At 46.1% G+C, this 16,403-nt stretch overlaps 1 protein-coding gene across 1 annotated transcript in view; it reads left to right on the top strand.

Moving 5' to 3' along the window:
• The window catches only part of ITGA9 (integrin subunit alpha 9), a 329,022-nt gene extending 315,831 nt beyond the window's left edge, over positions 1 to 13,191 (top strand). The window contains exons 27-28 of the mRNA XM_049766467.1: positions 1,914 to 2,033; positions 12,689 to 13,191. Coding sequence (XP_049622424.1) covers positions 1,914 to 2,033; positions 12,689 to 12,787 — 219 coding nt within the window. The 3' untranslated portion in view covers positions 12,788 to 13,191. The remainder of the gene's footprint in view (positions 1 to 1,913; positions 2,034 to 12,688) is intronic.
• Positions 13,192 to 16,403: the final 3,212 nt, after the last annotated feature.

Raw genomic sequence — 16,403 nt, 5'->3', positions numbered from 1 at the left:
GAGCTGTCATAAATGTGAAAAGAAAAAAACATTTGCAGGGGCCGGGAAGGTGGCACTAGAGGTAAGGTGTCTGCCTTGCAAGCGCTAGCGTAGGACAGACCGAGGTTTGATCACCCGGCGTCCCATATGGTCCCCCCAAGCCAGGGGCGATTTCTGAGTGCATAGCCAGGAGTAACCCCTGAGCATCAAACAGGTGTGGCCCAAAAAAAAACAAAAAACAAACAAAAAAAAACATTTGCAGATATCTTTTTCAAGTAGATGAAAAAGAAACACCTGAAGAACTCTCGTTTCAAATTTCACCATCTCTTTTGTTGTAGACTGAGCCATATTCATGCTTTATCTGATGTGACAGGAAGGACAGTGAGGACATCATCTTTGCATTCTTGAATCAAAGCATGACTATTGTAATTTAGGAGAGAATGCACATCCAAATGCCTGTTTTTCTGAAAATTCACAAGGTCCTAGAATCGACAGACAGGGAGATACTTCAATACCTTAAATACAAGTGCCAAATCTTGACGATTTGGGATCCATCTTGTAAGAACTTCATGTGTTTCATAGACCCATTAACCTTTAAGGGGCTAGAGCAATAGTTCAGTGAGTAGGGCACTACCCACTACTCTGGACTACACAGATTCGATCCCTAGCATTCCATATAGTCCACCAGTAGTAATCCTTGAGCACAGAACTAGGAATAAACCCTGTGGATCACTGAGTATAACACAAAACAAAACAGGACAAAAACTTTGAGATGAGCTTCTGTGTCCTCTGGGGATCTATGAAAGAACACACTAACTTGTAGAAGACTCATATATTATTAGTGACTTTTGCCAGTATAGGTAAAATTTACTTCTATCTGTTTGCTACCTTGTATGTGCCAGTGTACATTCAGTCCAAAATGCAGCATGCATTTTTCTCTATGTAAATAGTCTTATCACCTGCTGATTCACTGATAACAAATTAAATAAAAGGTCAGAGAGATGGTTCAGGAGGTAGGATGCTTGCCTTGCATGTGGCTGACCTGGCACCTCATTTCATTCCCAAGCCTGCCGGGAGTAAGCGCTGGGTACCACTAGGCATTGCCAAAAATTTTCGAGGGATTTTAAGATCTTTAGCATATACTTGTTATATATCTGCATGAATCATGTCTTGAAATGTTTTAAAATTATATTTTGACAAAATAGCAATATCTTTAATGGCTTTGTGGTATCCTAATTTACAACTGAACATTATTTGTTTCTCTGTGACTACTATTATTTGGTATATAGGATATTTCTAATTCTGCTGCAAATACCTGCAAATACAGAACTCTTTCTGTGTTTTATGTTTCTAAGCTTTCAGTAAAAATTTAGGAAAAGAATCAATAAACCAAAGGGTGTGAGTATTTTTTAAGCAGCTCAGCAGTGGACTTTGCCAAAGGGACGGGCATAGAAAGAGGAGACAATAGAAACCTACAGTGACAAGGGAGACAATTCAAGAAGCAGAGTGCAAGCCTTGCAAATAAAAGACCCCAGGTTTAATTCCTCATACTGTATGGCTCATCACGGACAATCATGGTTAACCAGAACTTCGCATGGCCTCATGAGAACTTCCTCATCGTCAGCTGGGACATATGATACTCAATATATTCCATACAGCTCTCTTTTTAGTTTTGTTTTGTTCTGTTCAAGGACACACACAGCAGTGTTCAGAACTAATTCTGGTCTTAGGGGCCTGTCATGCCTGGGTTGAAACCCAGTAAACCCCCCCCCAAAAAAAAAACACCTGTGAAACTCTGCATTGAGCCCTTTGCTCTGCCTCTTGGGCCTGAGCACATCACTTTAGGATACTGTTCAGTCGATCCCAAGCGGGGCTCCATCACACTAGGGGTGTCTGAGTTTGGGCAATCTTTTTACTCTGGTTTTGACTCCCAGGTGGTCTTCGAGGCCTTGCATAATCTGGAGCCCCGTGGCTACGTCGTGGGATGGATCATCGCCATCAGTTTGCTGGTGGGAATCCTCATCTTTCTGCTACTGGCGGTGCTGCTCTGGAAGGTGAGTCTGGGAGCTTGAGCTCCTGAGCCTCTCAGGACCAGAGTCCATACTGTGGCATTTCTTTTACCACCACCACCCCACATAGGATGAGGGCTCCTGGTCCTACTTCACCGGAGAGAAGGGAAGAGCTCAGAGGCGACCTATGAGTGTTGCTGTGCAAGTCAAAGCAGGTCTGCTAGCAAGACCTAGAGTGGGACTGAATTTCCTCATACCATGAGTCCCTGCTTTGATTCAGTGGAGGCCACAGTGGCTAACTACCCTGCATTTGAACATAGACTCTGATCCACCACACACACACACACACACACACACACACACACACACACACACACACACACCTGTCAGCAGGAGGGACAGGACTACTTTGCAGCAGCTTCTCTGGAAGCTGATGCTGCTTACTTATAACTTATACTTATTACTTATGCTTACAAATAACCGCCATGGGTTCATGACTGGTGGATCAAGGTGATGCATGGTAGAGAATAAGAACTCCAACCTCACTTTTCTGAGCCTCTGTCTGTGTCCCTTGCTGACACTGAAGCCATGGCACCTAGCCATGGTCCGGAAGGAATTCAGACAGATTCCTTCACAAGCTGCTGAAGACATCAGAGTCCCTACCACCAAAGTCTTGAGGGCATCTCCAAGGCCAAGTCATTCCAGTCTGCCCTTGGGGTCAGCTTAAGGCTTCCAGGCAAGAAAAGCTACATCTCTTTAGCTTGAGGTAGATCTCAGAAAAGGAGGGAACTATTTAGATGCCCCAGCAGGGGATCATAGTTGTGAATGGTGGTGTTGTTGAAATCACTTGCTTAGAGGGCCAAAGAAAAGACCCAATGGACTGAGCATATGCTTTGCAATATAGAAGTCTGGCCTCAATCCCTGCACAATGCTGTTCTACTGGGCACCACCAGGAGCAACTCTTAAGCACAAGGCCTCAAATAGCTCCTAACACTCATCAAATATGGCCCCAAAATTAAAAAAAAAATTTTAAATAAAACACTACTGCCTTCTCACCCCCTCCCAAAAATGCATCACACTATATCTATACTGTTGTGGGTCAGGAATTCAGGAGGGCATGGTTGAGTGATGCTTCTGCTCTGTATGACTTTGAGGGGAATCAGTTAAGTGGCATCTACTAGTGCCTGGTCTGGGCTAGAGAGAGAAAGGCAGCTTCATTCTTGTACCTGCATTTTGAGGATGACTGCAAGGACGGACACGGCTGAGCCTCTCCCAGTAGTCTTAGCACCTCTCCATGTACCCTGCCAGCCAATTAGTCTAACTTTTTCTATGGTAGCTTGAAATTCTAAGAAAGCATGGCAAAAGGCTGCCTGTTCTCTCATGAGTTTTCTTTGGCCTCATTCTGCTGTATTCTGGGGGTCAGTGGATCAATGCAGTGGCTAGCCAGTTCAGATTCAGGAGCCTGCCTCCTCCCCCATGGTGGAGTGGTAAAGATCTATGGCCACCTTTTATCTTTAGCCTGCCACATAAGTCACTTTTCCAGAGAAAGGCTCATTAAACTGGAAGCCTTGCTGTTTCACGGTAGATGAAAATGCTGCTCTCTTCCATGATACTAGAGATAAGAGCTAGATAAAATCGCAGTTGAGCTCCTTTGAAGAAAATTCAACATTCACCAAGATGAATGCTGGTTCAACTCAACACTCTGGCGAGTTCAGGGGCTTCTCAGAGTGCAACCTCTGTTCAGGCTAAGTGGCTGAGGAGCTCAGCAGAGGGAGAGAGTTTCTGGAGGAAAATTATCTGCCTTTCTTCCAGATTAAGTAAATGTGATAACGATTTAGGAGGATGAAAGGGACAGATGAAATGTGGATTATTTTGAAGACCTTTATAATTCCTAAAACCTCAGCTCCAGACCTCTTGCCAATTCTGATTCTAATTCTATTCCCTAAGAATGATCCCTCACTTACAGTCACTACATGCCAAGATCACAGGGCCAGACCTCTGCAGAGATTTGATGATTCATGGGCTATTTCTGTCACTAGTTAACTTGTACAGACAGTCTTAATGACACTGGCACCTTACCATATTTCATGTACAGCGCCCTCCATTCCTCTCGGAGGAACCCTCCTGGGGTAGTGCCCAGTCACCATGGCTGAGCAAGAAGCACTTCACTAGAACATTTGGAGACGAGGGAACAACCTCAGGTCAGGTCCCTATGGAGCAGCTATTGACATTGCTCCCATTGCTTGCATTTGGTTGCAACTTCCCCCCCCCCCCATATCACCTAGATATGAACAGTGTTGTGGCTTGGCAATGGAACAAAGCCTCTAGCTATGTCAGTGTGGCCTGTGCTTCTGGCACACAGGAATCGTCATTCAGCAGTCATTGCTGGGCCCTATCCAGCAGAGGCTCCGTGTCCCATCTGGAAAACCTTTGGGGAAAGTGGCCATGGATGGGGGCAGAGGATGAACAGGACTTGGCTAGATAAAGACCCTGTGCCACCAGCTCCTGGTCTTCCTTGTGCCACGCTGGAACTACCAACATACCCATCATCCACTGTCTCTTTGAAATAAAACCCCTGAGAGATAGTACAGATGCTCAGACTCTTGCCATGTACCCACGTGTCAAAGGTTAGGTCCTTGGTATTGAACATGATGGTCCCCCAAGGCCTCCCAGGACAGGTCCCTGCACACAGATTTCCGGGAGCAAGCCCTGAGTACACTAGCTATGCTACTAAACCAAAACAAAACGAAATGAATTTTCAAACAAAACGGAATTCTTAAGTAAAATAAAAGCCTTGATAGGGTTGGCAAATGCCTCTTGCAGATCATAACTCTCAGGCTCCATGCTAAGTGCATGCTAGGTCCACCCAGGCCCCCGATCCTGCAAAATCAAAACCCCACCCCCTTGGCACCCCAGGCCCTCCCACGCTTGGCGGCAGTGGGCGCTGGCTACAGCACAAAATCCACAATGAGGCCCAGAGCTAACCAGGCCCTTCTTCATCCTGAAATGGATCCTAATCAGTTTTCCCAGAGCTGGGAAGCGCACAGACACCAGGAGCCATAATTTAAACTTTATGTGCAAGCATGGCAGTAGCCTGCCAAACCACCATGAGGGAGGCAAACTTTGAAATGTGAAACTCTTTTAAGGAGAGAAATCCAAAAGAGCCGCTTGCCTTGCCTGGCACTCCTGACTGGGACCGAGGTCGCTGGGGTCCCAACTCAGGGCTTTGTCAGGACCATCCCAAAGGACCCTGCCCCTGAGGAGAGTGTCCCCGCTTGGCCGAGGGTCTGGCTGGTGAGTCCTGGGTAGCTGTGACTTACATCTGTTGTAAAATCACCCCCCACACCATATCGCCAACCTGAGGTGAACGGGTTCCGAAGCAGAGTCACTGCACGAAATAATCTGGACCAGGCTGAGGGTGAAACACATGTAGTCTGGCCATCTTCTATCTTGTATCTACAGCTGTCTGCCAGAATTGTGGATTTTCTTGAGTACAGAAACCTATGCTGTGTGGCATATAGTAAGAACAGATAGATAGCTCAGGGTATCCTGAGCCAGTCCAACCGAAGTTTACAAGTAAGACAATTTCTGTTTCTGTTACAGTTTCTGTTTTGGGGTAAAACCCGGTTGCAAACAAACAGATACAAAGAAACCAAAGTGATCTTTATTTTAGGCAAAACAAAGTATAATCTTGGGTCCAAAGAGATAGCTCAGCAGTAGGGAGTTTGCCTTCCATGCTGCCGACCTGGGACAACCCAGGCACCCAGGCATCCCATATGGTCCCTTGAGCCTGAGAGGAGTGAGGTCTGAACACAGAGCGGGGAGCAATCCCTGAGCACTGCCAGGGAGAATTGAACCTTCAGACTCACAGAGCCTGGCAGAGGATCCCAGAGCTCATGGCCCCTGAGCACTGCTTGGGAGGCCAAAACAAACCCAAACAAAATGGCTTCAAGAAGCTTAAGCCAGATTTGAGTCTTTGTGGCAAGGGGGAAAAAGGAGGGTGCTGGCCCCGACTTCACTTTCCAAGCCCCCTTCTGCAGCACCCCCTTCCCTCACCTTTTCCTCTTCCCCCGCCTTCCTTGAGCTATTGCCAAAACACACAGGCCCCATCTCAGAAAGAAGCAAAACCCTCCATCGTCCTCTGCTGCTTTCAGCCCAGGAACACTTTCGCTCCCTCTTAGCCCTCTTTGAGCCCAGACGCTTGAAGCAAAGGCTACTTAGCTCTTCCCTTTTCAGGCCACTATGTCCTCCCAGAGGTGAGGAATCCGTGGCCTGGTGCTTCAGCTGTCCTGGGAAAGGCAGCTTGCCTTCTGCGCCAGGGCCCTGCTGCGCCCCTCACCCCACCCCACCCCCGGCTCCTGCTTTTCATTTCAGAGCACTGTCACTGACCTCTAGCAGAAACCCTTAGAAAAATAAACCCCTGAAATGGCTCCAAGAACATGTCCAGCTTGGCAGCCCCTCTGGGGGTCACTGGGGTTATCACTCCCCTTCAGGCAGGCTCTAAGAGTCTGTCCTTTAGAGAACTCCAGAGACACAGAAAAATGTACAGTTTGTGCTTTAGTACAGTCATGAACGCCACATAACACCCACACACATCCGCGCACCCATGCTCCAGACAGATACAACACGCACATCCACCACACACAACTGTTCATACACCACACAGGTAGTCACATGCCACACACACACACACACCAGACCCACCTACAACACACATATTTACACAGCCAACAAGCACACACAACACACAATACACATATGTTGAACTATTGCCAAAACGCATGAGTTCGCACACCGCACACCTGCACCCACAGACATGGACCCATAGCATGCGCACACACACCATTCATGCAACACAGAGACCACGCATCACATGCATATACTGGACACATACTGCAATGCTTAGTTGCCATGTACATCCAGACACAGCACATAGAAAGTACATGCGTGCACAGAATGTACACAAGGCAATACATGCACGCAACATGTACAAGTAACAACACCCTCTCGCTGTCTCGATCCAAACTATGTCCAAGACTCAGTAGCACTTATGTATGTTTGGAAGCAAGCCGGGGCGGGTGCTATGCTGGGCTGTGGGTGTCCCCGTCTCGAGACAGAGATGTGCTATGTAAATAGTCTAGCAACTGAAGAGCCCCATAAACATGAGGACTGTGCCCAAGGCCCTCGGAGTTGCTGCTTCAGAGGAACCCCAGTAAAGTGGGACTGTGGGTCACACAAGAGGCCAGACTCCATGAGTCCAGGATCATGCCCCCCACAAGTGGCAGAAAAGGGGCAGCTAGAGGGCATGACGGGCTTCCCCCCTCTTGGCTTTTCACCCCCAGCTCTGCCCTAGAGAAGGCTCTGCAGGGACATCTGCAGCATCCCTGGTTTGCTGGCAACATTTCGTGGTCCTTTTCCACCAGAAAACCAGTTCCCTGAGTCAGACAGGTTTGAGTTGCTACTCGTCATCGGGGACCAGCATGGACAGAAAACCAGCAGGCACCCCTGTCCATTCCCCTGATGTGCATCGGAGCCAATTTGGCCAGTGTCTCCCCGCCTCGTCAGGGGTTTCCATGAGAGTTTTCTCCGATCCAGACAGAAAGTTCCAAACACAGCCTTTGCCCCTCAAGTGGCAAAGCAAATCCTGGAAAGTTCCAGACACAGGCACAGAAAACATTGACTCCATTCCATTGGAATTAAGTGCGGAGCTGCTGAGGCTCTTTTACTCAAAGGCTTCTTCAACCTCACCAGTCCTAGGCAGCACCTGGGTGGGCTGGAAGGCAGCAGAAACGAAGGCTACCCCGTCAGTGAGAGTATAAGAGGAGTTCGGATGCATGTTTAAGGAATGCCACAGCCAGAGGGAGATGTCTTCGTATTTAAGCTTATAATTCATTGCACTTTATTCAAGATCGCTACTGCATTGCAAAAATGGAATACATTTCCAAAAATTGCAAAAAGTTGAAACTGGACAGAGACTGTCTTATACCTCCCTCTCTAGTAGGTTGGTTTTTCTGGGTATTTGGGATATGTGTGAGAGAGAGTGTGTGTACATTTGTGTATGGTGTTAGGCTTCAAACCTTCAAACATGCAAGGTAAGCTCTTTACCATGGAGCTGCATCCCTGGCCCCTTCTTGCTGTATTGTCCTGGATACTCCCTGTGTGTTTTCAGGCTGCTTTAGAGGCCAACATAAAAATCATCATTGTGGGGCCAGGAAGGTGGTGCTAGAGGTAAGGTGTCTGCCTTGCAAGCGCTAGCGTAGGACAGACCGAGGTTCGATCCCCTGGCGTCTCATATGGTCCTCCCAAGCCAGGAGCGATTTCTGAGCGCATAGCCAGGAGTAACCCCTGAGCATCAAACGGGTGTGGCCCAAAAACCAAAAAAAAAAAAAAAAAAAATCGTCATTGTGCTTTGGGCGGGAAGAGCTCTGAGAAAGCTGGGTGCCAGAGTTTCTAGATCAAAGACAATGACCCTGAGGTTCATAGCCAAGAAAGGACCATCCCCAAGGCCCGAGAGGTTGATTGGGGTGTGAGCAGTAGTCAGTTGTTGAGACTCTATGCTGCTTCTGGCTTGTCTCTCAAAGCAGGCTCTATGGCCCTAGGCAGTGCTGATCTCCAGTTGTTTGGAGAACCCTTGTCTGGTAAACTCATCATTCTGCACTTTGAATTTTCTAGCAAAGACCAGCAAGACCCAAACTCCCTTCAGAGACACAGCTGTTACTATCCTTTCCTGAAAGAGTTTGAGCCTGTAAGAAACAGGATAAATTGGACCCTGCAAGACCAAAGCGTGTATATTTGTGCAAACTAGTAAACATTTATTCCTCTAGAAACTTGATTCCTATCTCAAAAAAACCTACTGATTCTCTTAAGAAAGGAAAGGAAAAGGAAGGAAGGAAGGAAGGAAGGAAGGAAGGAAGGAAGGAAGGAAGGAAGGAAGGAAGGAAGGAAGGAAGGAAGGAAGGAAGGAAGGAAGGAAGGAAGGAAGGAAGGAAGGAAGGAAAGAAGGAAGGAAGGAAGGAAGGAAGGAAGGAAGGAAGGAAGGAGCTCTGCTGCCATCTGCTGGGAAATAGTTGTATTAAGTTTGTGTATCATCTATGTGTTAGCTCTGCATTGCACAACCAACTACTTGTTGTAGTACTGGTACTACTTGTACCCAGCACTCCTTGCCAGGAGAATAGAGTATGTTCTTTGAGTTCCAAAGGAGAAGAACAAACATCATTGTCCTAGAGGCAACATACACACGGTAGCAGAAAGGCATGGAGCCCAGGCACACTGGGGTAGGGTAAGGTGTCTTGAAAGAAGGCTTCTGAGGTCATCTGTTTGATCACTGGTAGGGATAAAAGATTCCCAGGCTGGTGTTGATGTCTCCACCGAGAGCAGGGAGGTTGTTGCAGGAAGCCTCTCAGAGCTGCTGGCATCTTCACCTTGTGAGAAGCAGGCAGCGCTCACAGGAGGACACACGCAAAATTTTTTGGTGTCTGTAGCCTACCTGATGGGGAACCACTATCCACTCCTTCCTCCTACTGAGAGAATAAACATCTAACTTCTTTTATTGGAGACAAAGAAGAGGAATCTGTCCTGCAGGCCTATGCCCCGCCATAATCTTTCTCTCAGGGCCTGTGTGCTACGGACTGTTGCATCCTTCAGCAGCCAGGCCAGCAGCCAGAGTCCCATCAGGGAGGCCTCTTTCACTTAACCCACTTGGGATGACGTTTTTTGCCTAGAAATGTTTATGCAACCCCATGGAGGTAGATGTGTAAAATAGGTACATAAATGAAAGATATACTGAGAATAAATCATAAAGAGATGTATTTCAAACAGACCTTTAAAAAGTTATAGGGCTGCCATCTACAGTAAAAGGAAAAGACAGTGAGTTAACTCATGCTGCATAACAACAGACTATCCTTAAAAGTCTGTGATCAAACAGCCACCTCTGGCCCCGAAGCTCTCAGTTCTGAGGAGGGTCATTTGATTTGAGTTCAGTGGGCTGCTGATCTGTCTTAGCTGGCTTCAGACCATGCCATCAGGCAAGGGGAGGTTGGCTGGGCTCTGAGAGCCTCAACCAAATGAACTCCCATCTTTCTGGCCCATCCAAGTGCAGGGATCCTTCAAGTACAGATCAGGTTGAGATCTGAGACATTAAGAAAAAGTATTGCCATACCACCAGGGGCTTAAGGGATACATACAGTATGATGTGATCTCCATAGCATTTTGTTGTCACAGTGGACTCAGGTTTGGGTAAAGAAGTCCCCTCCTGTTGGGAATTGCTCCGAAGTCACATGTATAGTCAAGTGCATAGGTTCAAAGGGAGTAAAGAATTGTGGATTTTCCTGGGAGGGCACAGTGGCCCATGACTCTGTCCACTGCAGGCCCAGCAATGTGGTATTTCTGGGAGTTGGCAGTATTCAGGGGCCTCCAGACCACATTCAGCTATGCATGAAGGGATTGGATTTGAGCTTCTTGCATGCAAAGCATAGACCTTTGACCTTTCTCTCTGGTTCCAATTCTGAGCAGTTTTGCAATTTATTGCTAGTGCCAAATAAATGTACATGAGACACAGACAACCGGGGATAAAACATCAGTTCTTACCTTCGAGGACAGTAGGACAGCCAGCTAAAATCCTTCTTGACAAGAGCCACACAAGGGGGAACATACTTCTCAGGAGATAAAAAGGCACAGTTTGGAATTACTGAAACTTTGCACCAGCGGCAGTTAGAGTTGTTCAAGAATCTTGTTTCCATGTCAGTCGGTCAGCCTGGTTTTAGGATTATCTTCCACCTCGGCAGAGAAGGGACATGTGACATATTCTCCTGATCTGCCTCTGCTTTGATCTTTGGAGAGTGGTGTTGTAAGCAGTGATTTTTTTTTTTTAGAGGTCTCCAAAATGTCTGGGCTGGCTTTCCTGATCTTGAGCAGACAGGCTATTATACGCAATAGCAATGACCTTTTCTGGTTATCCAGAATGTTCTGGCCAAGCCCCTGACCCTCCTCTCTTGAAAGGGAGGAAAGTCATGCGCACGTGAGTGTCAGTGTCACACATTGGGAAGCTGCCAGCACTAGGAATGCAATATCGAACCTACACAATACTCAGCCCATAAGCACTAAAGCTCAGAACACAAAAGGCTTGTCAGAGATTTGATGACATCTTTAATGCCTCCCCAGTCATTTATGTGGCACCTTCATGGGTCCCTGGGACACATGGTAGAGATAGTTCCTGGCAGCTCTCTTGATGGTTCTGCTCAACAAGCCAGATAGACCTACTAATGGAAACAGAGGATAGTGCAGAAAACCCCTCATCCCTTCCTGCTTTCCTCTTCTTTGAGGGCTAAGGAGCAACCCAGTGATTATGGGTAATCAGCCAGGAGTGAAGGAGCATGAGACAGTGTACCTAATGCTTGACTGTTAGATGTACTTGTGATGGAAGGGGCTTACTAGCTGGCTGGCTTGGGTGACAGTCCCATGGGCCTTCCTTGTGGGCCACCACTGCAGGCCTTACTAGTCTTTCCCAGTTTGAATTTCTCAGTCTGGTCGATGGTAATGTTAAAGCTGATGACAGGGTGCCACAGGCCTGCCAGCAACACATTTCTATTTGAATCCCCTTCTTCAAAAGGATTGCAATGGGAGTTGGAGGGCAGTCATGCACTTGGAAAGAGAATTCAGGAAACAGTGGCAGGGCATCAGGGAAGAGAAGGCATTCGAGTTATCAAGCTAGATGTCACCATGGTGTGGTCACACCTGCTGGGGTGTTTGTTATCGGCAGCCAGTCTCGTGTTTGGGGCAAAGGCAAGTAGGATTGTCTGACCTCAGCTGCAAACAGCAAGGATACTTGGGAGCTGGAGACAAGGGATGTCAGGTCTCCCCAACCCCTAGAGAAAAGGTCAGTCTCAGACTCCCTTTGGAGAATCCAGAGTCTGGAGTGTAATGATCATGTGAGAAAGTATAAAAACTGTGAAAGGCCAAAGAAGCTAAAGTCAAGAAAACTGTGAGCCTTGACTGAGATAAGAAGCCAGTCCTCCTCCTGCTGACTATGGTGTGGATCCAGCCTGATAGTTTTTGGTTTTTGTTTGTTTGTTTGTTTTCATTTTTAGGCAAAGGCTGTAAAACTGTGCCATCGCTCTGGTTCAAGTCATATTCTTTTTTTTATTACTTTTTAAATAAAATCTTTATTTAAGCACATGATTACAAACATGATTGTAGTTTGGTGGGCTTACCCAGGAAGATGCAGAACAAAGTTGCAGCTTGCTTTCTGTTTGCTTTTAAGTAATAGTGGCTTGCAACTCTCTTATATATTTACAAGTCTGTAGACCCTTCACAAAGCCTATTATCTGACAGTAGATTATCAAATTATTCCACAAATGCTACAGACCTGAGGTTCTTGGGTTTCTTAGCTCCCTCTGGGCTTATTAAACTCTGTCCTGTTCTCTACATGACCAATCTCTTCAGGACAGAAAGAATGCAGTGTTTCCCAAATATAGTTGTCCCTGAAGCCTCCTTTCTTCTCAAATACCTCTGAGGGACCCCCAGTAACTCATGAACTTGTCCCAGTACATGTCTGGGAAACACTTCACCAGAAGCTTTCTACAAGGAACAAACAATTCAGTCATAAATAAGATAGCCAGATTGAGCTTGGCCAGCCTGCCCAGCGTGTGTGCATGTGCCCAGTAAGACACTTCTAACCACCTTCTCCTCTCTCTGCCTTGCAGTTGGGCTTCTTTCGCCGAAGGTACAAAGAAATTATTGAAGCCGAGAAGAACCGGAAAGAGAATGAAGACAGTTGGGACTGGGTTCAGAAAAGCCAGTGATCGCCTGCCCACACCAGTCCTGTGACCCAATGGTTTGCCTGTTGTCCTTGATCTTTGTATCTTCCATATTTGGAAGAAAGAATCTTCTCCAGATTTTTCGGAGGCCCCACTGATGCTGTTCTCTTCCTCATTCTCTCAAGTCCAGGTGCCAATTCGAGGCAGCCACTATGGCCAGGTCACATGACTCTGCCACCTTCACTTCCTTTTGAAGATGAACTCTGAACTTTGGAAAGTAAGCTACAGAGCCGAGCAATATTTATGGATGCAACATGCGTGGTCAACCCTCAGGGGAAAACTGTTACCTAAAAGTATTTTTATAAATATAAGCCTTTTATACTGATTATGTCTTTATATTTGTATCAATGTTTTATTATTTCTATTAAATAGTTATATAATTCACTCAAGCACTGATATCTGGCCTGAAATCTTGGAGAGACCTGTATATGTATACAATTTTAAAAGATTTTTAAAAAAAAATAATAGTAATCTTACTGTACTATGGAACTTGCTGTTAAAAAAGACTTGCAAAGAAAGGCATCTGAAGAAACCTCTTGTGGTGAGCTCCCCACGCTGGTGAACTGCAGAGACTGTGGGCATGGCACAACTCCTCAGTCATTTCACCTCTTCAGTGGCCTGGAGTTGAGTTTTGGAGCCATGTGAAAATGCAAGGAGGGCTAAAGACTCGTTTCTCCGTGTTGCTTTCTTTGGAAGATTCACAAAAAGTCTGAATGGAAACCCTGATTCTCAGCAACATGTCTGCTCTGCATCACTTTTATAGAGAGGCATCTAATACTCCTTCCACTTGGATTCATGGACGAAAGCTTGGAGCCATGCCAGATAGTTGGTCATCTGGTAGACCTTATAACAGCATCTCCTCCCAGATGTCGTGCCTCAGAGTCCACGCACCATGAGGACTTAATCAGTGCTCGCCAAACAAAGACTTGTGCCTGGATGCTGTGATATGTTGCCTTTCCATGCTACTCTGTGTTTGAGGGCTCCATTTCTCCAACCACTCTTGTTGTCCCTACTAATGACAGTTGCAGATCCCTTCCCAAAAAGACCATTCAGCCTGTAATTCTATGTTTTGTGTCTTGGCTGGGGTACCTAAGAAGATGCTGAGACTAGGTTTTGCATACAAGTAGCTCGTTAAGGAAATATTCTGCCAGTAATAACAGTAAGGGATTGAGAGAAGGAGGGCTGGGAAGGGGAGGAACCAAGACCAGGGTGCTATTTCAAGTGGTCCCTGTCCTTCAACCTGCCCTGCAATGGATCCTCAGAGTTGTTTCAACCTTTACATGTCCAGCAGATATGTAAACTTTCTGCCTCAGTCCCTCCTAGCAGGAGGGATCCAGTAGTAAAGGGCCATTCCTCTAACGGAGAGCTAGAGATACACTTACAATCTGCAGAGTGCCTATAGAGAATGATGTCATGATATTTGGGAATGGCTCTCATGTTCTTCTCTATCTGCTGCCTCTGTGATACTAACCTATGGCTTTCAGCAACCAACTCTCCCTGTGGAAATTTGAGTGATAAGACTCATGGTGCTGCCCAGTTTTGAGTGCAATGTGATTTTTCTAAATGAATAACGAGATGATGAATAGAACCGATTTGCCACTGCCCCTCACCCAGTGTGTAACCATTAGCAGGTCTGCCTATTCCACTGCTGAATAATCAGCTGAAAAGAGAGAAAGCATGTAGCTGAAATCAGAGGTCTGGCAGAGGCCTAAATGGCTGAGTCCAGCCTCTTCAAGCACAGGAACTTACAGACGGCATCACATAGGAAGAAAAATGGAAATAACACCAAGCACTTTTATTATAGAATCTGCTTTAGTGAAACCCCACGTTGAGGAGGGGGTGCCCATGAATATCCTTTCAAAGACATAGAACTCAACTTCTAGGAAGCAAGTGTTTCATGCACAGGCTTGGCTGATGCTTGCAAACAGACATAAAGTTCTGGCAAGATTCTGAGGGTGCTCGGGAGTCACAAAGCTGGCATGGGATGTGTGTCTTTTGATTTCTTATTTGGCAGTTGGCTAATGCAGAAAGATGAGTGAGTCATGCTACCCTTCATGGTAAACATGGGAAAAGACAAGAGAAGACAGAGGTTCAATGGCATGAACTAGGTTGACCTTAGTATGATATTGAGCATTGCTTCTAAGGGATGGAGGCACAGAAGTAACCACAGGGAAATCAGCTTTCACTGAGTATGTCTTTGAGATTGATCAGTAGTAATCAAAGTAGGTTTCAGTTATTCATCTAATAGCTATTTATTATGTCCTTCTGTGAGCTTCAGGCACTACTACTGGGGGTTACACAAGGATACCATTCGAACAGATCTTTGCCTGAGGCAAACAAGCCTTCCTGTAACAAGAGTTCAGAATGTGGAATACGTCCTGAGCCCCCAATCTGCAGCTCTCTTGGATGACATCTTCTCCTCAAGTGATGTTGTCCTTTAATAAGTCAATTAGGACCCTCATGTGGTATATTTGCTTCTGCAATAACAACAACTTAGGCCAAAAGCATTGCTAGCATCGCTAGCCTCCTACCCAGGGCTGCATGGAAGAGAGACATACAGGCTGTAGTTCAGGCAGTCCCAAGAAGAGAGAGCCTCACTTTTTGGAAGATGATCTCAGAGCCACTGCTTCTTGTTGATTCTGAAATTTTAACTCATAGGAGCTCTATGAGGTCTTCATTTAATCTTATTAGGAGAAATGATTGGTGACTGTTCCAGGAACCCATGTGAAGAAGGACAATGTCCCTACTTGATCATGCTGAGTGGCAGGTGAAACTATAGGCCACCAGGGGGTTAACTATTAAGCTTATTGATAAATAAATAAGTCAAACACATTGCTAGCACTCTCTTAGCTCGGGAGATTCACCAGGTTCATCCAAGTCAAAAAGCACTCAGGGGAAGTAGACATAATGGATTGGTGTCTGTGTTACCTCTCCAGAATATATTTTAAAATTCCACTGTGCATTCCAATTCTCCCCTTCCTATTTCTACAGGTTTATGGTTCCTACCTATAAGATCTCTTGTTAACAAATGAGCCCAGTCTAAGGTTGATATTTACCAAACATCAGAAAGACAGAGATGCTTTATACTTGTGTAGAGAGTCTTTGAAGAGATGGAAGTAAAATAATGGCCTCTTCCAAAAAGAATTCACGTGTGCTTGCTTACTTAGACTTGAGAGTCTGGAGTACCCTTAGCATGATCCCTGGACCTGCAGCCAAGAAGCTGTGACATTTAGGAATAAAGGCATACATGGGCACATATTCAGAATCATTTCCTCCTGGGGTCATGAGGCTTTGTCTGATAGTTCTTCGAGGACTTTCCATCAGCATTACTTGGAAGTGTGGTAAGCTTTGTTGAAGAGCCAATAGAGAGCATCACAGTCATGTATTGCCTACAGTGTTTGGCCAAGGAGAAGAAGGTTAAAAGATCCAGCTGCACTCCTGGGAACATCTGGGGCTTGTTTTCATTGTCCAAATATAGTACCCCTCCACCCTCCCAGTGACTTGTGTGCTGCATGCTTCCTGTTGAACCCTAGCTTAGTGATTTCTTTAACGGTTATTCTGTTGTGTATTTTTTTGGCCAGGTGAGTAGTTATGCCTAGGT

Source organism: Suncus etruscus, chromosome 20, assembly GCF_024139225.1.
Source record: "Suncus etruscus isolate mSunEtr1 chromosome 20, mSunEtr1.pri.cur, whole genome shotgun sequence".
Taxonomy (NCBI): Eukaryota; Metazoa; Chordata; class Mammalia; order Eulipotyphla; family Soricidae; genus Suncus; species Suncus etruscus.
This window is presented reverse-complemented; position numbering and strand designations above follow the sequence as displayed.